This window comes from Tachyglossus aculeatus, chromosome 22 (genome assembly GCF_015852505.1).
Source record: "Tachyglossus aculeatus isolate mTacAcu1 chromosome 22, mTacAcu1.pri, whole genome shotgun sequence".
NCBI lineage: Eukaryota > Metazoa > Chordata > Mammalia > Monotremata > Tachyglossidae > Tachyglossus > Tachyglossus aculeatus.
The window spans coordinates 41,187,025-41,213,934 of record NC_052087.1 but is presented as its reverse complement, the minus strand read 5'-3'; the positions used below and the strand labels follow the sequence as shown (position 1 = coordinate 41,213,934).

Here is a 26,910-nt window from a genome sequence, read left to right as displayed (position 1 = left end):
TAGTGTTTAGTTTTGTTTAGTTTTCATTGTGTATACGGTCTGTTATATTGTACTGAAGTGCTTAGAAAAAGTGCTCTGCATACAGTAAGCGCCCAATAGGATTGATTGATTGGATTATCTTAATTCTTTGCAATAATAATTGTGGCATTTGTTAGCACTTACTATATGCCAAGCACTGTATTAAGCACTGGGGTGGATACCAAATAATTAGGTCAAATACAGCATGGCCTAGTGGTAGAGCATTACCTTGGGAGTCAGAAAGCCCTAGATTCTAATCCTGGCTCTACTACTTGTCTACTCTGTGATTTTGGGGCAAATCACTTAACTTTTCTGTTCCTCAGTTACCTCATCTGTAAAATGGGGACTAAGAGAGTGAGCCCCAGGTGGAACGTGAACTGTGTCCAATCTGATTAGCTTGTATCTACCCCAGTGCTTAGTACAGTGCCTGGCAAATCAATCAATCAATCATATTTATTGAGCACTTACTGTGTGCAGAGCACTGTACTAAGCGCTTGAAGTACAAGTTGGCAACATATAGAGACAGTCCCTACCCATGGTAGGCACTTAACAAATACCATTGCAAAAAAATACAGCTGCTGTCCCAAATCGGGCTCTCAGTCTAGAGGGAAAGAAAAACAGGTACTTATTTCCCATTTTATAGATGAAGAACCTGAAGCACAGGGAAGTGGAGTGACTTGCCCAGTGTTACACAGTAGGCAAGAGACAGAATTAGTACTCAGATCCCGACTTTTTAAAAATAATATTGAAGCAGTGCCAGAAACTGTACTAATTGCTCATGTTGGACACAGTCCATGTCCCATGTGTGTCTCTTTATCCCCCGTTATGCAGATGAGGTAACTGAGGCACAGAGAAGCTCAGTGACTTGCTTGCGGTCGCACAGCAGACAAGTGGAGGAGCTGGGATTTGAACCCAAGTCCTGGTGCCTTCCAAACTCATGCTCTTTCCACTAGGTCACTGCTTCCCCGTGTCTCAAAAATGGAACGAATTGGAGGATTACAACTTCATGTGAATATTTTCTGTGATTCACTAATTCGTTCCCCTGGGTTCTTTTGGGCCGCCGCATCAAAATGCCGTTTGTTGTTGACTGTTCTCGTCGTTGTTCCCGTTTCAGCTTGGAGAACAGCAGTCATTGGAAGAAGCCATCAGAATAGCCTCCAGGATACAGCAGGGGGAAACGCCAGGACTGGACGACTAACAGGCCAAAACAGATCAGCTCTTTTATCTTCAGAAAGCAGAGGTCCATGCCAGTACCTGAAAACTTTGAAGTTCCCTTTCGCTGGTACTCAGTACACATTTTTATGCAAGAGTGGAGAACATTTTACGCTTGATGCTTTTGTGTACATTACCTTTGGAATAGATTTCCAACCTGATCCGTTGTCTATACCGGAATACAAAATTAGAGTTGTACAGTAAATTTTGACATTATTCTTTTATCAGATGACAAAGTTCTGGAGTTTACCTACAGAACAAACCCGGCTGTAGAAATACCAGAATTAATTTTTAACTTGAGGTGCAAAATAAAAGGCTTTACCTAAAACTTCAAGGGTTTAAAAAGGTCATCACAATCATCATTCCAGAAGGGGGCACGGAAACCAAGGTTACGAAGCCTTTTTAGCGTTTTCCTAACTAGCAAAGTCTCCACGTTTTCGGGTTCTAGTGTACGCTTTTAAATTTTGATTTGTCTCATGTTGTCACATCCATTTGAAAGGTTTACAGTTTCTCTTCCCTGTCGTTCTTCCTCCCTACCCCTTCACTCACTGTGTAAATACCGACTGTTGAAGCTGGAAGCATCAACTGTATTATCTTTGCATTGGATTACGGTCAAAGGAGAGAGAGAGAGAAGCTTTGGTTGTTCAACATAAAGAAAGTTACATATAAGGCTTCAAATTCCATTAAGATTTCACTTTAAGAAAATAATTTGGTTGCTCTTTCTTTTCAAAAGATGATAAAGTAAAATATGTCCACAGCATATTGTCTAAGACAGAAATACTGTGATGTTAAATACTTCTTATTGAGGTTACTATGAGTTATTTATTTCTTGCTCAGTATATATTATGCACTGTTCCAAAGTTTATTTACCATATAGTTTATTCTTGATTATAGCCGTAGTTTAAGAAATGTTAACTTAACTTTTTTCATTCTAATAAAATTGAAATATAAAGAGACATGACAAGAAAGCATTTATTGATGCCTCTTCACAATGATTATTTGGAGATTTCCACCAACATACTAAAATAGGACTTGAGTAAATCATTTTGAATCAATGAGGCTATTTTTAATTCAGTACTACCCCACTGTTTGTTTCACCAAGATATTTTAAGGCTACATTTCATTTCAAGGTGGATAATGAGAAGCAACGTGGCTTAGTGGAAAGAGCCCGGGCTTGGGAGCCAGATGTCGTGGGTTCTAATCCTGGCTCTGCCACTTGTCAGTTTGTGACCTTGGGCAAATCACTTCACTTTTCTGTGCCTGTTACCTCATCTGTAAAATGGGAATGCAGACTGTGAGCCTCACTTGGGACAACCTGATAAACTTGTGTCTACCCCAGTGATTAGAACAGTGCTTGGCACATAGTAAGAACTTAAAAAATACCATTATTATTATTATTGATTATAAATAAGCTTTTATCTAGTATTTTCAATGTTGCTAAAGTAGAGTCACTTGTCACTCATTTGCGCTAAATTTGTGCTTTGGGCTTCTTTGGGTTGAGTTCATTCATTCATTCATTCAATTGTATTTATTAAGTGCTTACCGTGTGCAGAGCACTGTACTAAGCACTTGGGAAGTACAAGTTGGCAACATATAGAGACGGTCCCTACCCAACAGCGGGCTCACAGTCTGGAAGGCCTCCTGGAGGACGTGAGCTCTCCGTAGGGCCTTGAAGGGAGGAAGAGAGCTAGCTTGGCGGATGGGCAGAGGGAGGACATTCCAGGCCAGGGGGAGGACGTGGGCCGGGGGTCGACGGCGGGACAGGCGAGAGCGAGGTACGGTGAGGAGATTAGCGGAGGAGGAGCGGAGGTTGCGGGCTGGGCTGGAGAAGGAGAGAAGGGAGGTGAGGTAGGAGGGGGCGAGGGGATGGACAGCCTTGAAGCCGAGAGTGAGGAGTTTTTGCCTGATGCTTAGGTTGATTGGTAGCCACTGGAGATTTTTGAGGAGAGGAGTAACATGCCCAGAGCGTTTCTGCACAAAGATGATCCGGGCAGCAGCGTGAATTATAGATTGAAGTGGGGAGAGACAGGAGGATGGGAGATTATTGAGGAGGCTGATGCAACAATCCAGTCGGGACAGGATGAGAGATTGAACCAGCAAGGTAGCGGTCTGGATGGAGAGGAAAGGGCGGATCTTGGCGATGTTGCGGAGGTGAGACCGGCAGTTTTTGGTGACAGATTGGATGTGAGGGGTGAACGAGAGAGCAGAGTCGAGGATGACACCAAGGTTGCGGGCTCGTGAGACGGGAAGGATGGTAGTGCCGTCAACAGTGATGGGAAAGTCAGGGAGAGGGCAGGGTTTGGGAGGGAAGATAAGGAGTTCAGTCTTGGACATACTGAGTTTTAGATGGCAGGCCGACATCCAGATGGAGATGTCTTGAAGGCAGGAGGAGACACGAGCCTGGAGGGAGGGAGAGAGAGGAGGGGCAGATATGTAGATTTGGGTGTCATCAGCGTAGAGATGATAGTTGAAGCCTTGGGAGTGAATGAGTTCACCAAGGGAGTGGGTGTAGATAGGGAACAGAAGGGGACCGAGAACTGACCCTTGAGGAACCCCTACAGTAAGGGGATGGGAGGGGGAGGAGGAGCCCGCAAAAGAGACTGAGAATGAATGGCCGGAGAGATAAGAGGAGAACCAGGAAAGGACGGAGTCTGTGAAGCCAAGGTTGGGTAGTGTGTTGCGGAGAAGGGGGTGGTCCACAGTATCGAAGGCAGCTGAGAGGTCGAGGAGGATTAGGATAGAGTAGGAGTCCTTGGTTTTGGCAAGCAGGAGGTCACTGGTGACCTTTGAGAGGGCAGTTTCCGTGGAATGTAGGGGACGGAAGCCAGATTGGAGAGGGTCGAGGAGAGAGTTGGCATTGAGGAATTCGAGGCAGTGGGTGTAGATGACTCGTTCAAGGATTTTGGAAAGGAATGGTAGGAGGGAGATAGGGCGATAACCAGAAGGGGAGGTGGGGTCAAGAGAGGGTTTTTTTAGGATGGGGGAGACGTGGGCATGTTTGAAGGCAGAAGGGAAGGAACCAGTGGAGAGTGAGCGGTTGAAGATGAAAGTTAAGGAGGGGAGGAGGGACGGGGTGAGAGATTTCATAAAATGAGAGGAAATGGGGACAGAAGCAAAGGTGGCCGGAGTTGCACTTGAGAGGACTTCTAGACTGTGAGCCCGCTGTTGGGTAGGGACCGTCTCTGTATGTTGCCAACTTGTACTTCCCAAGCGCTTGGTACAGTGCTCTGCACACAGTAAGCACTCAATATGGATGAATGAATGAATGAGGAGGGAGGAGATCTCATCTGAGGATACTGAAGAGTTCCTTCTTCAATCACTTATTTTTATTTATTCATTTTTTATGGCATTTGTTAAGTGCTTACTCTGTGCCAGGCACTGTACTAAGTGCTCGGGCAGATAAAAGCTAATCAAGTTGGACACAGTCCATGTCCCGTATTGGGCTCACAGTCTTAATTCCTGTTTTACGGATGAGGTAACGGGCACAGAGAAGCGAAGTTACTTGCCCAAGGTCACTTAAAGTTATTGGAAGTTAGGTACTAGAGAAAGTGCTGGTACCCATACATTACATCTTAATCCATCACCAGTAATTTGGTGACAGTGAGAGAGACTGTTCTACCCTAATGAAGAGAGTCTAATCAATAGGGTGCCCCCAACCCCACAATCCTAATCCTGCTCCCCAAACTTGCTGCCATTCTTGAAAGAGAAAGACCGAAACACCCATTCACTTGGCTCTCCCTGAACTGTCTCTGAGGCTTTGAAGGTGGGGAGAGTGATCTCCTGTCAGACATAAAAATCTCCTCACTAACGATTTCAAAGCTCTCCATCCCTTCGCCCCCTCCTACCTCACCTCCCTTCTCTCCTTGCCCAGGCCGCACCCTCCGCTCCTCTGCCGCTCACCTCCTCACTGGGCCTCGTTCTCGCCTGCCCTGCCATCGACCCCCGGCCCACGTCCTATATGTTGCCAATTTGTACTTCCCAAACGCTTAGTACAGTGCTCTGCACATAGTAAGCGCTCAATAAATACGATTGATGATGATGGAATGCCCTCCCTCCACACAACTGCCAAACTAGCTCTTTTCCTCCCTTCAGAGCCCTACAGAAAGCTCACCTCCTCCGGGAGGCCTTCCCAGACTAAGCCCCCCTTTTTTCCTCTCCTCCTCCTCCCTCCCTCTGCCCTACCCCCTTCCCCTCCCCACAGCACTTGTGTATATTTGTACATATTTATTACTCTATTTTATTAATGATGTGTATATAGCTATAATTCTATTTATTCTGATGGTATTGACACCTGTCTACACGTTCTGCTTTGTTGTCTGTCTCCCCCTTCTAGACTACGAGCCTGTTGTTGAGTAGGGACCATCTCTAGATGTTGCCGACTTGTACTTCCCAAGCACTTAGTGCAGTGCTCAGCACACAGTAAGTGCTCCATAAATATGATTGAATGAATGAACCCTGTATCAACCCCAGTGCTTAGAAGAGTGCTTGGCACACAATAAACGTGATTCTAGGCCGTGAGCTGTAGCCAACTTGTACTTCCCAAGCGCTTAGTACAGTGCTCTGCACACAGTAAGCACGCAATACATATGACTGAATGAATGAATGAATGAATAAACTGGGAGGGTGTTCCAGACCAGAGGCAAGACATGGACAAGGGGTCAGCAGCGAGACAGAGGTACAGTAAAAAAGTTGGCATTAGAGGAGAAAAGTGTGGGCTGGGTTGTAGAAAATCAAAGTGGTGAGGTAGGAAGCAGCAAGGTGATTGACTGCTTTAAAGCCAGTGGTAAAAAGGTGTTTTTTCTTTTTATGCAGAGGTGAATGGGCAACCACTGGAGGTTCTTGGATTGGGGAAACATGGATTGAACAATTTTATAGAAAAAAGATCTTGTCAGTAGAGTGAAGTATGGACTGGAGTGGGGAGAGACAGGAAGCAAAGAGGTCATCAAAGCGGCAGATCGGTATGATAAGATGGGATAAGTGTAGTAGTAATTTGGATGGAGAGGAGTGGGCAGATTTTAGTGATGATGGGAAGGCTGATCCAACAGGATTTGGTGACAGATGGAAGAAGTGGGTTGAATGAGAAAGGTAAATTGAGAATAATGCCAAGATTATGGGCTTGTGAAATAGGTAGGATAGTGTTAATATCTACAGTGATGGGAAAGATGGGAAGGATGAGGTTTCGGTGGGAAGATAAGGAGTTCTGTTTGGGACATTTTAAGTTAGAGGTGTCGGCGGGATATCCAATAGGGATGTCCTGAAGGCAGGATGAAATATGAGACTGTGGAGAAGGAGAAAGATCCCAAAACATAAATTTGGGAATCCTACACACAGGAATGGTACTTCATGCTGCTGCCCAGATTATCTTTCTCCAGAAACACTCTGGGCATATTACTCCCCTCCTCAAAAATCTCCAGTGGCTACCAATCAATCTGCGCATCAGGCAGAAACTCTTCACCCTGGGCTTCAAGGCTGTCCATCCCCTGGCCCCCTCCGCTCCTCCACCGCTAATCTCCTCACCGGGCCTCGTTCTCGCCCGTCCTGCCATCGACCCCCGGCCCACGTTATCCCCCGGGCCTGGAATGCCCTCCCTCTGCCCATCCGCCAAGCTAGCTCTCTTCCTCCCTTCAAGGCCCTGCTGAGAGCTCACCTCCTCCAGGAGGCCTTCCCAGGCTGAGCCCCTTCCTTCCTCTCCCCCTCATCCCCCTCTCCATCCCCCATCTTACCTCCTTCCCTTCCCCACAGCACCTGTATATATGTATATATGTTTGTACATATTTATTACTCTATTTATTCTACTTGTACATATCTATTCTATTTATTTTATTTTGTTAGTATGTTTGGTTTTGTTCTCTGTCTCCCCCTTTTAGACTGTGAGCCCACTGTTGGGTAGGGACTGTCTCTATATGTTGCCAATTTGTACTTCCCAAGCGCTTAGTACAGTGCTCTGCACATAGTAAGCGCTCAATAAATACGATTGATGATGATGATGATGATGAATTGTAGTTGAAGTCACAGGAGTGAATGAGTTCTCCAAGGGAGTGGGTGTAGATGGACAACAGAAAGGGACCCAGAACTGAGCACTGAGGAACTCCTATGGTTAGGGATGGGAGGCAGAGGAGGAGCCCACGAAAGATGGCATTTGTTAAGCGCTTACTATGTGCAAAGCACTGTTCTAAGCGCTGGGGGGGATACAAGGTGATCTGGTTGTCCCATGTGGGGCTCACAGTCTTAATCCCCATTTTATAGATGAGGTAACTGAGGCATAGAGAAGTTAAGTGACTTGCCCAAAGTCGCACTGCCGACAATTGGTGGAGCCGGGATTTGAACCCATGACCCCCGACTCCCAAGCCTGTGCTCTTTCCATCAAGCCACGCTGCTTCTCAGCTTGTATCAAGATAGCTTGTATCTATCCCAGCACTTAGTACAGCACCTGGCACACGGTAAGTGTTTAACAAAAAAATGTTGAAAAAAGAATCAGCCCTCAGGGAATTTACAGGTTTATGCGGATAATTTCAGAGGAAAATAAGCTTGGTAAATAATAATAATGGCATTTGTTTAGCGCTTACTCTGTGCCGAGCACTGTTCTAAGCGCTGGGAACCATCGCTGCTACTACTCTTATATTGCGATGGCAAGTTGCAGACTGAAAATTGGGTGGGAAGGGGAGATGAGGGTCCTGACTGTTCATCTGCACATTCATCCCCTGCTCTTCAAAACTGTGCCCTCCTACTCACATTCCATAACATTTCCCTCCCATAACACTTATCTACACACTTTGATTCACCTTATTCTTTCATTCAATCGTATTTACTGAGCGCTTACTGTGTGCAAAGCCCTGTACTAAGCACTTGGGAGCGTACAATACAACAATAAACAGACTTAAAGACTAACTCATGTACATCACTTCATCTGAGCAGGTAGAAAGGTGACGCAGGTGACAGCTCCATAGCAAAGGACCACTAACATCATGGGATATTGACTAGGGATCTTGTCTGCTGTAACTGTGGTATTTGTTAAGCGTTTGCTACATGCCACACATTAATGATAATCATAATTATGGTATTTGTTAAGCGCTTACTATGTGCCAAGCACTGTTCTAAGCATTGCGGTAGATACAAAGTAAGCAGGCTGTCCCACGTGGGGCTCACCATTTTACAGATTCTAGTACATATTTACTATTCTACCTATTTTGTCAGTGATGTGCATTTAGCTTTACTTCTATTTATTCTGATGACTTGACACCTGACCACATGTTTTGTTTTGTTGTCTGTCTCCCCCCTTCTAGACTGTGAGCCCATTGCTGGGTAGGGACCGCCTCTATATGTTGCCGACTTGTACTTCCCAAGCGCTTAGTACAGTGCTGTGCACACAGTAAGCGCTCTGCCCATCCACCAAGCTAGCTCTCTTCCTCCCTTCAAGGCCCTACTGAGAGTTCACCTCCTCCAGGAGGCCTTCCCAGACTGAGCCCCTTCCTTCCTCTCCCTCTCGTCCCCCTCTCCATCCCCCCCATGTTACCTCCTTCCCTTCCCCACAGCACCTGTATATATGTCTGTACATATTTATTACTCTATTTTACTTGTACATCTCTATTCTATTTATTTTATTTTGTTAGTATGTTTGGTTTTGTTCTCTGTCTCCCCCTTTTAGACTGTGAGACCACTGTTGGGTAGGGACTGTCTCTATATGTTGCCAATTTGTACTTCCCAAGTGCTTAGTACAGTGCTCTGCACATAGTAAGCGCTCAATAAATACGATTGATGATGATGATGATGATGAATGAATGAATGAGGTAACTGAGGCAAACAGAAGTCAAGTGACTTGCCCAATGTCACACAAGCAGACGTGATGGAGCAGGATTAGAACCCACGACCTCCGACTACCAAACCCGGGCTCTTTCCACTAAGCCAAGCTGCTTCTTTATTGTGTTAAACTCTGGGGGAAATACGATCAGATCACACGCAGTTCCTTAAATCCCATTTTACAGTTGAGAAAACTGGGGTATGCAAAGTGAAGTGACTTGCCCAAGGGCAAGCACCAAGTCAGCATTGCAACCCAGATCTCAGGCCACATTAGACCAAGCAGCTTGGCTTAGTGGCAGGAGCCCGGGCTTGGGAGTCAGAGGACTTGGGTTCTAATCCCGACTCCGCCACTTGTCTGCTGTGTGAACTCGGGCAAGTTACTTAACTTCTCTGTGCCTCAGTTATCTAATAATAATAATAATAATGGCATTTATTAAGTGCTTACTATGTGTAAAGCACTGTTCTAAGCGCTGGGGAAGTTACAAGGTGATCAGGTTGTCCCACGGGGGCTCACAGTCTTCATCCCCATTTTACAGATGAGGTAACAGGCACAGAGAAGTTAAGTGACTTGCCCCAAGTCACCCAGCTGACAATTGGTGGAGCCGGGATTCGAACCCATGACCTCTGACTCCAAAGCCCACTGAGCCACGCTGCTTCTCTTCTCTTTATCTCATCTGTAAAATGGGGATAAAAAGCGTGAGCCCTGCATGGGACAGTCTGATTACCTGTATCTATCCCAGCGTTTAGAACAGTGCCTGGCACCTAGTAAGCGCTTAATACCATAATTATTGCTAAATTTTGGGTTGGGGCCCTCAAAATTGCTAATTTTTTTGTACTCTCTCAATAACAATTGGGTGCTGGGCACACGAAGTACTCCAGAAATATTTTTGACTGCGCTTAGTACAGTGCTCTGCACATAGTAAGCAGATTGACTGACTGATGAAGTAACTTGACCTTCCCTCTCATTTGGGGGTGGTGATTTATCAAAGCTTTTCTGCCAAAATGGTCCTAAGGAACAGTTCTGCAGTCACATGCAAGGCCAGGAAAACATTCTGGGTATTGGCCTGCAAATGAGATAACCGAGCAGGCACCGATTAGCAAATGAAAGAACAAAACAGAATGGTGGCACTTTTTCCTAGCGTTACTGAGAGAGGGACAAAAGCTGCTGCAAATTCCCAAATTTTCAAAGCTGCTTATTTGCTAAGATGCTACTGCCAAGAGCAGAAAAATAAACAGAACCTAAATCAAATCTGTCCTCATTTTGTGTTTGCTACCTGGTCAAACATTCACTGGGCCCTGCTGAGAGCTCACCTCCTCCAGGAGGCCCTCCCAATCTTCACCCCTTCCTTCCTCTCCCCCTCGTCCTCCTCTCCATCCCCCCCATCTTACCTCCTTCCCTTCCCCACAGCACCTGTATATATGTATATATGTTTGTACATATTTTTTTACTCTATTTTATTTGTACATATCTATTCTATTTATTTTATTTTGTTAGTATGGTTGGTTTTGTTCTCTGTCTCCCCCTTTTAGACTGTGAGCCCACTGTTGGGTAGGGACTGTCTCTATATGTTGCCAATTTGTACTTCCCAAGCGCTTAGTACAGTGCTGTGCACACAGTAAGCGCTCAATAAATACGATTGATGATGATGATGATGTATATGTTTGTACATATTTATTACTCTATTTATTTATTTATTTATTTATTCTACTTGTACATATCTATTCTATTTATTTTATTTTGTTAGTATGGTTGGTTTTGTTCTCTGTCTCCCCCTTTTAGACTGTGAGCCCACTGTTGGGTAGGGACTGTCTCTATATGTTGCCAATTTGTACTTCCCAAGCGCTTAGTACAGTGCTCTGCACACAGAAGGCGCTCAATAAATACGATTGATGATGATGATGGGAAAGGCTGCAGTCTCCTCAGAGAGCTAGGAAGAATCTGACTGTGGCCTGGAATAGCAGTACTGTTGGAACAGTCCCGTTGATGGCTGCTGGGAACCATTCTGATTAATAAAATATTTATAATTTTCCAATCTTATTTAAGCCCCGGGCCGCGTAAACATCGCAGTTACATTTCTTGTTGGGTTGTTGCCCGTTGTTGGGTAGGGACCGTCTCTATATGTTGCCGACTTGTACTTCCCAAGCGCTTAGTAAAGTGCTCTGCATGCAGTAAGCACTCAATAAATACAACAATGAATGAATTTCTCCTGACCAAATTTAATTATGGGCATTGCAAGCTTGAGGGTGGTTGGGGGAAAAGCTAGAGAAGCAGCATGGCTCAGTGGAAAGAGCCTGGGTTTTGGAGTCAGAGGTCATGGGTTCAAATCCAGGCTCCGCCAACTGTGAGCTGTGTGACTTTGGGCAAGTCACTTAACTTCTCTGTGCCTCAGTTACCTCATCTGTAAAATGGGTATTAAGACTGTGAACCCCCTGTGGGACAACCTGATCACCTTGTAACCTCCCCAGCGCCTAGAACAGTGCTTTGCACATAGTAAGCGCTTAATAAATCAATCAATCAATCGTATTTATTGAGCACTTACTATGTGCAGAGCACTGTACTAAGCGCTTGGGAAGTACAAATTGGCATCACATAGAGACAGTCCCTACCCAACAGTGGGCTCACAGTCTAAAAGGGGGAGACAGAGAACAGAACCAAACATACCAACAAAATAAAATAAGTAGGATAGAAATGTACAAGTAAAATAAATAAATAAATAAATAAATAGAGTAATAAATATGTACAACCAATAAATGCCATCACCATCATTATCATCATCACCATCTGCCAAGCTAGCTCTCTTCCTCCCTTCAAGGCCCTACTGAGAGCTCACCTCCTCCAGGAGGCCTTCCCAGACTGAGCCCCCTCCTTCCTCTCCCCCTCCTCCCCATCCCCCCATCTTACCTCCTTCCCTTCCCCACAGCACCTGTATATATGTATATATGTTTGTACATATTTATTACTCTATTTTACTTGTACATATCTACTCTATTTTATTTTGTTAATATGTTTGGTTTTGTTCTCTGTCTCCCCCTTCTAGAATGTGAGCTCACTGTTGGGTAGGGACTGTCTCTATATGTTGCCAACTTGTACTTCCCAAGAGCTTAGTACAGTGCTCTGCACACAGTAAGCGCTCAATAAATACAATTGATTGATTGATTGAATATTATTATTATTAAAATCAGTATTAAAAGGACAAACCATAGGGTTTCAGGAATTGAATCTCTTTCACCTCCTCACCCAAAAGAGTCTCTAATGCACCCTTATGCCTATGGTTAATCTCCTAGCAGAAAGATGTCTAGGCAGTGAAAGTGAATCAGAAACCTTAACGTTTGTGCCAGGGTTCTGGCCACAGAATAATTTACCAAATTAGCAACACAAAATCAAAATCATGATTCACAAAGACTTATCACACCTCCAGTGATTTCTCTTGAGTACAGTTCTGAGTAGGCTGTTTGATGGGTTACTTTCATCTACCTCTTGATTTTTGCAGTTTCCTGCCTCTTGATGTTTCTTGGAAATTGCAGAGGCAGGTGCTTCTGCAAAGGGTTCTCAGAGAGCAGATTTGTGAATGAAATATCCTGTTCAGGTTGACTGCTCCTGATTGCCCTCATGGCACTTTTGAACATATTTTACATAGTAGTAAGAGAAGCAGGGCGGTCTAGTGGAAAGAGCATGGTCCTGTGAGTCAGAAAACCTGCGTTTTAATCCCAACTCCACCATGCACCTGCTGTGTGACTTTGGGTAAGTCACTTAACTTCTCTGGGCCTCGGTTTCATCTGCAAAATGGGGATTCAACCTGTTCTGCCTCCTACTTCTGTGAGCCTCAGGTAGGCCCTGATTATCTTGTATCTACCACAGAGCTTACTGTAGTGCTTGATACACAGGTAAGCGCCTAACAAGTACCACAGTGGCATTTATTAAGCACTTACTATGTGCAAAGCATTGTTCTAAGCGCTGGGGAGGTTACAAGATGATCAGGTTGTCCCACGGGGGGCTCACAGTCTTCATCCCCATTTACAGATGAGATCACTGAGGCACAGAGAAGTTTAAGTGACTTGCCCAAAGTCACACAGCTGACAATTGGCGGAGCCGGGGTTTGAACCCATGACCTCTGACTCCAAAGCCCGGGCTCTTTCCACTGAGCCAAGCTGCTTCTCCAGAAATTAAAAAATGGTCTAAGAAACAAGGACAAATCCACAGTAAACAAAAGTTGATGGGGTCCTGAGGTGCAGAATTTCAGGCTCTTTGTGATTCAGGGACCACAGCACACCTGTAGCCACAGCTACTGCAGCCACTAGCCTTCCAGAGGTTATATGGCTAAATCAATCAATCAGTCGTATTTATTGAGCGCTTACTATGTGCAGAGCACTGTACTAAGCGCTTGGGAAGTACAAATTGGCAACATATAGAGACAGTCCCTACCCAACAGTGGGCTCACAGTCTAAATGTGCTGAAGGTGCTGGTCTCTCTCCCTCCAGAGTGGTGGAAAGGAGGCTGGGTTGGGATGTCCTCGATGGTGCAGATGGAGCTGGTGACAGTTCCTGAGGTGGTAACGTGCTGGCACATAAAATATTTCAGGGGCAGAACCCCTGGGTAGTGGGGAGGAAAGGCAGGTCACTCAGCTATGGAGGTGGAGGCCGAGAGTACGACGGGAGGTGAGTCTGCAGTAATCAGATGTTTCGCTCCGCTACCGTAGTGAAGAGGGGCCGGCCAAGGCTCAGCAGTGGCTTTTATAAGGAGCCTGACACACACGGAGCATGCTGGGGACAGGCGGTTCATTCGGGGGCGTCGAGAGCACGAAGGCAGCTGCAACTGCGGATGCGAGATTTTTGCTCGGTCGTGGTGAAGAGAGTTACATACACTCTACCGTAAGCATCATCAATCGTATTTATTGAGCGCTTACTATGTGCAGAGCGCTGTACTAAGCACTTGGGAAGTACAAATTGGCAACATAAAGAGATAGTCATCATCATCATCATCATCAATCGTATTTATTGAGCGCTTACTATGTGCAGAGCGCTGTACTAAGCCCTTGGGAAGTACAAATTGGCAACATCAAGAGACAGTCCCTACCCAACAGTGGGTTCACAGTCTAAAAGGGGGAGACAGAGAACAAAACCAAACATACTAACAAAATAAAAGAAATAGAATAGATATGTACAAATAAAATAGAGTAATAAATATGTACAACCATATATACATATATACAGGTGCTGTGGGGAAGGGAAGGAGGTAAGATGCGGGGGATGGAGAGGGGGACGAGGGGGAGAGGAAGGAAGGGGCTCAGTCTGGGAAGGCCTCCTGGAGGAGGTGAGCTCTCAGCAGGGCCTTGAAGGGAGGAAGAGAGCTAGCTTGGCGGAGGGGCAGAGGGAGGCCATTCCAGGCCCGGGGGATGACGTGGGCCGGGGGTCGATGACGGGACGGGCGAGAGCGAGGTACGGTGAGGAGATTAGCGGCGGAGGAGCGGAGGGGGCGGGCTGGGCTGGAGAAGGAGAGAAGGGAGGTGAGGTAGGAGGGGGCGAGGGGATGGACAGCCTTGAAGCCCAGGGTGAAGCACTCACTCAGGTCCCAATTCCCTTGCCCTTCTTCCTTCTATTTGGAATTGACTTTAGTATCCGTCTTCCCCTTTAGACGGCAAACTCCTTAAGGGCAGGGACCACGTCTACCAGTTCCATTCTACTTTCCGCAGCACTTTGTACTCTGCCTGCAGCACTCGGTAAATACTGCTGGTTCACAGCCATTTCCTTTTTTAGTCTATTTTTGCCCCTTCCTGTTTTATTCTTTCTTCTCTCCCATCTTCATCACTACTCGGTCAATCAGTGGTATTCATTGAGCCCTTACTCGCTCAATCAGTGGTATTCATTGAGCCCTTACTGTACACGGTCTGTTCTAAGTGCTGGGGAAGAGCACGACGGAGGGTAAATAAAGTAGCATGGCCTAGTGGAAAGAGCACAAGTCTGGGAGTCAGAGGACCTGGGTTCCCATCCCAGCTCCACCAGGTGTCTGCTGTGTGACCTTGGACAAGTCACTTTATGTTTCTGGGCCTCAGTGTCCTCAACAGTAAAAGGAGGCTTTAATACCTCTTCTCCCGTCTATTTAGTCTGTGAGCCCCATGTGGGGCTCCCTGTGAATTCAGGGACACAACTGATTAAGTTGTGTCTTCCCCAGGGCTTAAAACAGTGCTTGACACATGGTGAACAAATATTACTGTTCTTATTATTATTACTACTACTACTAATAAGGTCACAATCCCTGCTCCCTGGCTGAGGGTTCAAGATCAGAGAAGCAGCGTGGCTCAGTGGAAAGAGCCCGGGCTTTGGAGTCCGAGGGCGTGGGTTCAAATCCCAGCTCCGCCACTTGTCAGCTGGGTGACTTTGGGCAAGTCACTGAACTTCTCTGGGCCTCAGTTCCCTCATCTGTAGAATGGGGATGAAGACTGTGAGCCTCACGCGGGACAACCTGATCACCTTGTATCCTCCCCAGTGCTTAGAACAGTGCTTTGCACATAGTAAGCGCTTAACAAATGCCATTATTATTATTATTATTATTAACTTCCCTGTGCCTCGGTTACCTCAGGTGAGAAGCAGCGTGGCTTAGTGGAAAGAGCACGGGTTTGGTAGTCAGAGGCCATGGGTTCTAATCCCGATTCTGCCACTTGTCAGCTGTGTGACTCTGGGCAAGTCACTTAATTTCTCTGTGCCTCAGTTACCTCATCTGTAAAATGGGGATTAAGACTGTGAGCCCCACGTGGGACAACCTGATAATCTTGTATCTACACCAGCTCTTAGAACAGTGTTTGGCACATAGTAAGCGCTTAACAAATACCATCATTCCATTCAATTACCCTCCAGGTATTGAGAAGTGTTGGTCGAATTCAGTTTTAAGAAGCAACGTGGCTTAGTGGAAAGAGCATGGGTTTAGGAGTCAGAGGTCGTGGGTTCTAATCCCGGCTTCGCCACTTGTCAGCTGTGTGACTTTGGGAAAGTCACTTAACTTCTCGGTGCCTCAGCTACCTCTCTTGTAAAATGGAGATCGAGACTGTGAGCCCCACGTGGGACACCCTGATTACCTTGTATCTACTCCAGCACTTAGAACAGTGCTTGGCACATAATAAGCACTTAACAAATACCAACATTATTATTACCTCATCTGTTAAATGGGGATTAAGACTGTGAGCCCCACATGGAACAACCTCATTACCTTGTAGTTACCCCAGCGCTGAGAACAGTGCTTGGCACATAGTAAGCGCTTAACAAATACCATTATCATCATCATCATCATCATCGATCGTATTTACTGAGTGCTTACTATGTGCAGAGCACTGTACTAAGCGCTTGGGAAGTACAAATTGGCAACATATAGAGACAGTCCCTACCCAACAGTGGGCTCACAGTCTAAAAGGGGGAGACAGAGAACAAAACCAAACATACTAACAAAATAAAATAAATAGGATAGATATGTACAAGTAAAATAAATAAATAAATAGAGTAATAAATATGTACAACCATAATATTATGGTTATTATTATTATTATCTAAAATTATGAGTTATTAAAGTTATTAAAAGGGAGTGGGGATGCTGGGAGGTGGGCACATGAGGAAAACTGTATAAGATTAAAGTAGAACAACGTAAGAACAGTGGGGAAATGATGACTATCAAAAGACCGCCAGAACATTGCCATTTCAGTCACCTTATTACTCAGTCAATGCTGTCCAGAATTCAGAATCCAGTATCTAGAATTCAGACTCCAGAATCCAATAGTCACAACAGCTCCTTGAGAAGCAATGCGGCCTAATGGAAAGAGCACAGTCCAGGGAAAGGACCCGGGTTCTAATCTTGACTTTGCTACTTGCCTGCTGTGTGATCTTGGGCAACTCACTTAACTTCTTGGTGCTTCAGTTTCCTCAACTGTAAAATGGGGGGAAAATACCTGTTCTCCCTTTTCCTTAGTCTGAGCCCCCTGTGGGATGGGTACTGTGTCTGAACAAATTAGCTTAATGTCTACCACAGTGCTTGGCCCATAGTAAGCACACAATCAATCAATCAATCAATCAATCATATTTATTGAGCGCTTACTATGTGCAGAGCACTGTACTAAGCGCTTGGGAAGTACAAATTGGCAACACATAGAGACAGTCCCTACCCAACAGTGGGCTCACAGTCTAAAAGGGGAAACCTTAGTATTATTACTGAGTACAGTTACAGTCACAAACTTTGCAACATCCTAAAATTCGTGGGGGTGACGTTGCCGTTTCACTTCCCTTCCCTGTTGTCGTCAACAGCACATCCTTCATGTCCAGCATCCAAACCAAAAATGGACCTATAATAATTATTAAAGGTGGGAAAATTGCCCTGCCATGCTCTTTATACTGGATCCACAAACTGCTCTACCAAAAACCTTCGAGGTGATGATGGAACCCACCATCATTAGAGTTAGCAGATCAGGAGTCTTTGCAAAGCTGCATTGTTTCTGAGTGGTTAGGTTCTGTGGTCCTTGGGTTTTTCCTGCTCAGTAATGTGCCCCCATCAAGCTAGAACAGGGAAAAACAGAAACTAGATCAAACTCCCGTTGGCAGGGTTTAAAGCAGGGCTTTGTTTCTAAGATGTGTCTGTGATGGCCTACATCTGAAACACAAGGTCCTTTTCTCTGAGCGCTGTCACGGATGAGAAGGTAATGCACCACGGTGGTAGAACGGGCAAGAAGAAAGGAACTCAGAGTAGCCAAAATATGGCTTGCCGATCTACTCTATTTGGCCTTCGCTGATAATCTCTCTCCCCAGAAGTGCAGTTCTTCAGGCGCAACGGCTCCTGCTAGCTCTGAGTCAGCTCAAGATACATACAGTAACGCGCCACATCTAGCCGTCAATCAACGGTATTTATGGAGCGCCTATTGTGTGCAGAATACTGTACAAAAGGCTTGGGAGAGGGCAACAAAATTAATAGACATGGTTCCTGTCTATAAGAAGTTTAAAATAATAATAATAATAATGATGGCATTTATTAAGCGCTTACTATGTGCAAAGCACTGTTCTAAGCGCTGGGGAGGTTACAAGGTGATCAGGTTGTCCCTCTTGGGGCTCACAGATTTAATCCCCATTTTCCAGATGAGGTAACTGAGGCACAGAGAAGTGAAGTGACTTGCCCAAAGTCACCCAGCTGACAATTGGCGGAGCTGGGATAGGAACCCATGACCTCTGACTCCAAAGCCCGGGCTCTTTCCTACTGAGCCACGCTGCTTCTCCAAAATCTAGCCAGGGAGACAGGCATTTAAAGTAAATTACAAATAGGAGGAAGGGAAAGGGGATATGGACGTGAGTTAGTGAGAAGCGGCATCACCGAATGGAAAGAAGTCTGGGAGGCAGAGGATCTGGGTTCTAAATCCGGCTCTGTCACTTGTCTGCTGTGTGACCCTGGGCAAGTCACTTAACTTCTCTGGGCCTCAGTTCTCTCAACTGCAAAATGGGGATTCAAAACCTGTTCTCCCTTCTACTTAAACCGTGAGTCCCGTGTGGGACCTGATTATCTTGTATCTAACCAGGTGCTTAGTACAGCGCTTGGCACATAGTAAGTGCCTATCAAATACTACCATTATTATCACTGATTTATAATGCTACTACTACTTATGGTATGTAAGATACGTACGAAAGTGTTTCATGAGGCTGTGAGTACTGGTTGCACAGAAAGGCTGAGCAGGCAGTCAGGGAAATAGAAATGCGGGAGTTTAAAAATTAATTGGAGAAGGGCTTGGAAAATGGGGGGGGCTGTGGTCGGTCAATTAATCAAAAGTACATACTGAGCCTACTACGGGTAAAGCTCAGCACTAAGCTCTAGGGAGAGTATAAGATTCTTTGACGATGAACCCCCGAGGGACAGGGACCATGCTGTGTGACTTTGGGCAAGTCACTTAACTTCTCTGGGCCTCAGCTACCTCATCTGTAAAATGGGGATAAAGATGGTGAGCCCCACGTGGGACAACCTTTTCACCTTGTAACCTCCCCAGCGTTTAGAACAGTGCCTTGCACATAGTAAGCGCTTAATAAATGCCATCATTATTATTATTATATCTAATTCCCACTTGGGTATTCTCTCCCAAAACCTTATTGCAGTGTTCTGCACAAAGTAAGCACTTAATAAATACTACTACTACAACTACTACAACTACTACTACAACAACTACTACTACTACTACAACAACTACTACTACTACTACCTTTTAGACCGTGAGCCCACTGTTGGGTAGGGACTGTCTCTATATGTTGCCAACTTGTACTTCCCAAGCGCTTAGTACAGTGCTCTGCACACAGTAAGTGCTCAATAAATACGATTGATGATGATAATAAATTTAGTAGGCACATCCCTATGAATAATTCTATTTATTCTGATAGTATTGACACCTGTCTACTTGTTTTGTTTTTGTTGTCTGTCTCCCCCTTCTAGTCCATTGTTGGGTAGGGACCGTCTCTATCTGTTGCCGATTTGTACTTCCCAAGTGCTAAGTACAGTGCTCTGCACACAGTAAGTGCTCAATAAATATGATCGAATGAATGAATCCTCAAGTTTTTTACAATTTAGCAGAAGAAACAGACAGTAAGTTCATCTGTAGACAGAAGAATTTAGAGGAGGGAGTTTCAGGCAGCAGGGGAAGGTGCTGAGCTAGAGGTCGACAGTGGGAGAGATCATCATCATCATCAATCACATTTATTGAGCGCTTACTGTGTGCAGGGCACTGTACTAAGCGCTTGGGAAGTACAAGTTGGCAACATATAGAGACAGTCCCTACCCAACTGTGGGTTCACAGTCTAAAAGGTGGTCTCACAGTCTAAAAATAATAATAATGGCATTTATTAAGCGCTTGCTATGTCCAAAGCACTGATGAGAACTAGGTACAATGACTGGGGTAACCTAAGAAGAATTTAGAGTGCAAGCTGTCAGTGCAGTGTGAGAAGAGAGTGGATGAGAGGGAGAAAACTGGTTGAGTGCCTTAGGGCGAAGCCCAGGAGTTTTTGCTTGATGCAGAGGGGAATGGGCAACTGCTGGAGTTTTTTTTTAAGGAGTGGAGTTACTCAGCATGCCTCAAGTTGAGAGGTCTGAGGTTGTTTAATTGTGACTGGCTGGTTCAAAGACCCTTCAGACCGACTGCAGGTGAAAGCGGCTGCTCTTGGTCATTTTAACCTCACAGCCCCTCTCTTTAAGCTCTCTTCCTCCCTTCAAGGCCCTACTGAGAGCTCACCTCCTCCAGGAGGCCTTCCCAGACTGAGCCCCTTCCTTCCTCTCCCCCTCGTCCCCCTCTCCATCCCCCCCATCTTACCTCCTTCCCTTCCCCACAGCACCTGTATATATGTTTGTACATATTTATTGCTCTATTTTACTTGTACATATCTATTCTATTTATTTCATTTTGTTAGTATGTTTGGTTTTGTTCTCTGTCTCCCCCCTTTTAGACTGTGAGCCCACTGTTGGGTAGGGACTGTCTCTATATGTTGCCGACTTGGACTTCCCAAGCGCTTAGTACAGTGCTCTGCACACAGTAAGCGCTCAATAAATACGATTGATTGATTTACGGATCGCTGGCAGACCTATAAAGTAGATCATAGATAGAAGAGAGAAGCAGCACGGCTTTGTGGAAAGAACATGGGCTTGGGAGTCGGAGGATGTGGGTTCTAATTCCAGCTCCGCCAGTTGCCTGTTGTGTGACCTTGGGCAAGCCACTTAACTTCTCTGTGCCTCAGTTACCTCATCTGTCAAATGGGGATTAAGACTATGAGCCCCACGTGGGACAACCTCATTGCCTTTTATCTACCCCAGTGCTTAGAACAGTGCTTGGCACATAGTAAATGCTTAATAACATTATTATTAAGTAAATCATAGATCTATACAATAGATCCCTCTAGACTGTATGCTTACTGAGAGAAGCAGCGTGGCTCAGTAGGAAAGAGCACGGGCTTTGGAGTCAGAGGTCATGGGTTCAAATCCCGGCTCCACCAATTGTCAGCTGTGTGACTTTGGGCAAGTCACTTAACTTCTCCGGGCCTCAGTTCCCTCATCTGTAAAATGGGGATTAAATCTGTGAGCCCCACGAGGGACAACCTGATCACCTAACCTCCCCAGCGCTTAGAACAGTGCTTTGCACATAGTAAGCGCTTAATAAATGCCATCATTATTATTATTATTATTATTACTGTGGGCAGATATTTATTTTATTTTGTTAGTATGTTTGGTTTTGTTCTCTGTCTCCCCCTTTTAGACTGTGAGCCCACTGTTGGGTAGGGACTGTATATGTTGCCAATTTGTACTTCTCAAGCGCTTAATACAGTGCTCTGCACACAGTAAGCGCTCAATAAATACGATTGATGATGATGATGATGATAATGCATCTACCAACTCTGTTGTACCGTACTCTCCCAAGTGCTTAGAACAGTGCTTTGCACATAGTAAGTGCTTAATAAATGCCATCATAAAAAAAGTGCTTACTATATTGCTCTGCATCCAAGTGCTCAATAAATACCACTGATTGATCATAACTCTGTCCACCTCCTCCAAGGGGCCTACCACAATTAATTATTATTCCTCATTGTGTCATTTCAACAGCCATAAGTACTTGGGTATATAGTGATGGTATTTGTTAAACGCTTACTATATGCCAAGCACTGTTCTAAGCACTGGGGGAGATACATGGTAATCAGCTTGTCCCATGTGGGGCTCACAGTCTTAATCCCCCTTTTACAGATGAGGTAACTGAGGCACAGAAAAGTCAAGCGGCTTACCCAAGGTCACACAGCAGACAAGTGGTGGAGCCGGGATTAGAACCCACGTCCTCTGACTGAACTATGCACTCTACTTTTTCAGTCACTAATTCAGTCTTTCCATACTCTGGTTATTGCATTTTTTGGCCTTCCTTCTGCATTCTCTTTTTGGAAATAATTTGTGTTTGCCTGTCTCTCCTTAAGCATTGTAAACTCCTTGAAGGCAGGGACTGTCCTTTACATCATCTGACTCAATCAATCATTTACTGAATGCTTATTGTGTACAGAGAACTGTATTAAGCATTGAACTCTCCCAAGAGCTTAATATAGTGCTCTGCTAGCAAAAGGCAGGCAATAAACACTATTAAATTACTTATTACTCTGTGTAAATATTTTCTATGCCTGTCTCCCCCAGCTCCTTGAGGGCAGATAATGTGTCTAATATTTCTGTTCTGCTTTCCTAACCACATAGCTTTGCCCTCAGCATATTCAATTACTACTATTACTATTGAATGATTGGTATGTGGCCTGTGGAACAAAATAGGTCTACCCCTGATCTAAATGCAGAAATCAGCATTCTGATGTCACCTGCAACGGACCTTTCAGACTACTGAACCTGAGGCTCTTGAGCCAAACCTGTTATTAACAGCATTTTATGCAGTTGGAGCATAGTCCCTTCCCACCGTTCTCTTATACATCCTGCTGTTCTTGCCTTGTGGCTATTTCCATAGTTTTAGGCACAACCACTCAGCAGTTAGCTCAGATCTTAATACTCTTGCCTGCTTATGGACCTGAGAAAAAGCCTGGGAAATGCTCTTTTTTCCTAGCAGTCAGTCAAGCAGGGAGCCAGACCTGGTGCTTTAAAAGGTGTTTTTTGTTGGTTTGATTTCCTATCTGAAGCTGTAAATGGCAGGAGTGGTATAGGGTTAAAGAATTAAATTTTGCCCCAAAGCTGACTCAAATTTTGATTTCTCGGAAGGCTCCATCTGCCTGTCAAAAAAACTGATTTTATATCCGAAAATATACTCAGTGGAATAGAACTGTGTCAGTGTGCTCCTGTTTGGTTTGCAATCAACAAGTGGTATTTATCTAGGGCTTACTGTGTGCAGAGCACTGTACTAAGCATTTGAAGGAGTACAATAGGATTAGCAGACATGATCTTTGCCCTTTAAGGATGGAGACAGACATTCCAAAAAAACCTAGGTAGGGGAAACACCAGATGTAAAAGGATTATTGCACAGAAGAGCACAAAGAAGGGATCACGATAGGCATCTGTTGGTCATTCATTCATTCAACCGTATTTATGGAGCACTTACTGTGTGCTGAGCACTGCACTAAGCGCTTGGGAAGTACAAGTCGGCAACATATAGAGACCGTCCCTACCCAACAACGGGCTCACAGTCTAGAAGAGGAAGACAGACAACAAAACAAAACATGTAGACAGATGTCAAAATCATCAGAGCAAATAGAACTACAGCTATATGCACATCATTAACAAAATAAATGGAATAGTAAATATGTACAAGTAAAATAGAGTCATAAATCTGTACAAATATATACAAGTGCTGTGGGGAGGGGAAGGAGGTAGGGCGGAGGGGATGGGGAGGAGGAGAGGAAAAAGGGGGCTCAGTCTGGGAAGGCCTCCTGGAGGAGGCGAGCTCTCAGTAGGGCCCCTCTCCATCCCCGCCATCTTACCTCCTTCCCTTCCCCACTGCATCTGTATATATGTATATATGTTTGTACATATTTGTTACTCTATTTATTTGTTTTACTTGTACATATCTATTCTATTTATTTTATTTTGTTAGTATGTTTGGTTTTGTTCTCTGTCTCCCCCTTTTAGACTGTGAGCCCACTGGTGGGTAGGGACTCTCTATATGTTGCCAACTTGTACTTCCCAAGCGCTTAGTACAGTGCTCTGCACACAGTAAGCGCTCAATAAATACAATTGATGATGATGATGATGATTCCAGGCCAGGGGAAGGACGTGGGCCGGGGGTCGACGGCGGGACAGGCGGGAACGAGGCACAGTGAGGAGGTTAGCGGCAGAGGAGCGGAGGGTGCGGGCTGGGCTGGAGAAGGAGCCCAGAGCGTTTCTGTACAAGTCACTACAAAAGGCGTGTAGCAGAAAAACCTCTACTCTCTAAAACACCACAGGGAATTCAGAAATGATTCTGCAATGGAAATTCATTTTTCCAAACCACAGGCAGCCATCCCATCGCGTGGCTCAGTGGAAAGAGCGCGGGGTTGGGAGTCAGAGGTCATGGGTTCGAATTCCGGCTCCGCCACTTGCCAGCTGTGTGACCTTGGGTAAGCCACTTAACTTCTCTGTGCCTCAGTTACCTCATCTGTCCAATGGGGATTAAAATTGTAACCTGATCACCTTGTATCCTCCCCAGCGCTTAGAACGGTGCTTTGCACGTAGTAAGCGCTTAACAAATACCATCATTATGATTATTATTCTGTTCGCTCTTGCCCAGAAGGCAGCCCTCTCAGTTTCCGTTTCAATCAATCAATCAATCAATCAATCGTATTTATTGAGCGCTTACTATGTGCAGAGCACTGTACTAAGCGCTTGGGAAGTACAAATTGGCATCACATAGAGACAGTCCCTACCCAACAGTGGGCTCACAGTCTAAAAGGGGGAGACAGAGAACAGAACCAAACATACCAACAAAATAAAATAAGTAGGATAGAAATGTACAAGTAAAATAAATAAATAAATAGAGTAATAAATATGTACAACCATATATACATATATACAGGTGGGGAAGGGAAGGAGGTAAGACGGGGGGATGGAGAGAGGGACGAGTTTCAGACTCCCACTTCCCATCTTGGGTTTCTGGCGTTGATGCTGAGAGCCCACGCTGTCCCCTGGTCCCTCTGGGGCTTCTTCGGTCTCCTCTGGGGCTGCTTTGGGCGGCGCAGGTGAGGACGCGTTGGTGAAAGGAACCAAGGGATAAAACGAGCCAGGCCCCAGCCCAAGGTCTGTGGCATCTTCCACAGTCTCTCGGTCACTGCCTTCCAGCCAGCTGTTCTGTCCCTCCGTCATTCACTGGATGAGGCCTCTCCTGCTGGAATGGAGTCTGGAGGGAGAAGCCCCAGAGGAAACACCAAACACCAGCCAAACCTGACGACCCAGTGCTCCATATTTTTCCTCAGTTTGCTCCCTTTGCTCTTCCCCCTTCTCCCCACCACACAGCACTTACGTATATATCTGTCATTTTATGTATTTACATTGATGTCTGTTTATTCGCCCCAGAGGAAACACCAAACACCAGCCAAACCTGACGACCCAGTGCTCCATATTTTTCCTCAGTTTGCTCCCTTTGCTCTTCCCCCTTCTCCCCACCACACAGCACTTACGTATATATCTGTCATTTTATGTATTTACATTGATGTCTGTTTATTCGCCCCAGAGGAAACACCAAACACCAGCCAAACCTGACGACCCAGTGCTCCATATTTTTCCTCAGTTTGCTCCCTTTGCTCTTCCCCCTTCTCCCCACCACTCAGCACTTACGTATATATCTGTCATTTTATGTATTTACATTGATGTCTGTTTATGTAGACTGTAGACTGTGACTGTCACACATGTAGACTTGATGTCTGTTTATTCGTACTTACGTCTGTCTCCCCACATGTAGACTGTGAGCACGTTGTGGGCAGGATTACCATTCTTTATTGTTGTATCATACTTTCCCAAGCGCTAGTACAGTGCTGTGCACACAGTAAGCACTTATCGAATGAATGAATGAGCCTCTGCCCACGCAAAATTTTATACGACTAAAAATGCGTTCTGAGATTTAAGCGTGGCCCAGTAGATAATCAATCAATCAATCAATCATACTTATTGAGCGCTTACTGTGTGCAGAGCACTGTACTAAGTGCTTGGGAAGTACAAGTTGGCAACATATAGAGACAGTTCCTTTTCAACAGTGGGCTCACTGTCTAGAAGGGGGAGACAGAGAACAAAACCAAACATACTAACAAAATTAAATAAATAGAATAGATATGTACAAGTAGAATAAATAAATAAGATAAGATGAGGTGAGATAAGATGAGATGGTAAGATGAGGGGGATGGATGGAAAGGGGGACAAGGGGGAGGAGGAAGGAAGGGGCTCAGTCTGGGAAGGCCTCCTGGAGGAGGTGAGCTCTCAGTAGGGCCTCAGTAGATAAAGCATGGGCCTGTAGTCAAAAGGACCTGGATTCTAATAATAATAATAATGATGGTATTTATTAAGCACTTACTATGTGCGAAGCACTGTTCTAAGAGCTGGGGGGGATACAGGGTGATCAGGTTGTCCCACGTGGGGCTCACCGTCTTAATCCCCATTTTACAGATGAGGTAACTGAGGCACAGAGAAGTGAAGTGACTTGCCCAAGGTCACACAGCTGACAAGCGGCGGAGGCGGATTCAAACCCACGACCTCTGACTCCCAAGTCTGTGCTCTTTCCACTGAGCCCACTGCTTCTCTGCTCTGCCACTTGTCTGCTGTGTGACCTCGGGCAAGCCACTCAGCCTCTCTGTGCTTCAGTTATCTCATCTGTAAAATGGGGATTAAGACTGTGAGCCCTATAGAACGATGCTAAGCGCTTAGTACAGTGCTCTGCACCCAGTAAGCACTCATTAAATGCGATTGAATGAATGGGGGATATAGACTGTGTCCATCCTGACTGGCTTGTATTTACTCCGGCGCTTAGAACAGTGCCTGGCACATAGTATGAGCTTAACAAATACAAAAACTTATTTTTTAACAAAATAAATCTGACTAGCTTGTATCTACCCCAAAGCCCAGTACTGTGCCTGACACATAGCAAGCACTTAAATACCACATTTTTTTTAAAAAAAAAGCAAGATAAAAGGCAATACCACATTTTTTTTAAAAAAAAGCAAGATAAAAGGTGATACCACATTTTTTTTTAAAAAAAGCAAGATTTTTAAAAAAAGTTTTCATAGGGTCTCCTCTGAAATCATTGTGCCCTGGTAAGGCAGGAACCACGGTCCAATCATTCATTCATTCACTCATTCGTATTTATTGAGTGCTTACTATGTGCAGAGCACTGTACTAAGCGCTTGGAAAGTACAATTCGGCAACAGATAGAGACAACCCCTTCCCAACAGCGGTCTCACAGT

The 26,910-nt window shown here is 45.1% G+C and overlaps 1 protein-coding gene across 4 annotated transcripts in view; it reads left to right on the top strand.

Moving 5' to 3' along the window:
• The window catches only part of ZNF143 (zinc finger protein 143), a 54,593-nt gene extending 52,473 nt beyond the window's left edge, over positions 1-2,120 (top strand). For 3 of the 4 annotated variants that reach the window (XM_038764995.1, XM_038764996.1, XM_038764994.1), the window contains one exon: positions 1,133-1,400. In XM_038764995.1, coding sequence (XP_038620923.1) covers positions 1,133-1,216 — 84 coding nt within the window. In that variant the 3' untranslated portion in view covers positions 1,217-1,400. Of the gene's footprint in view, positions 1-1,132 lie in introns of all 4 variants that reach the window. The other variant, XM_038764997.1, reaches the window with a different exon arrangement.
• Positions 2,121-26,910: the final 24,790 nt, after the last annotated feature.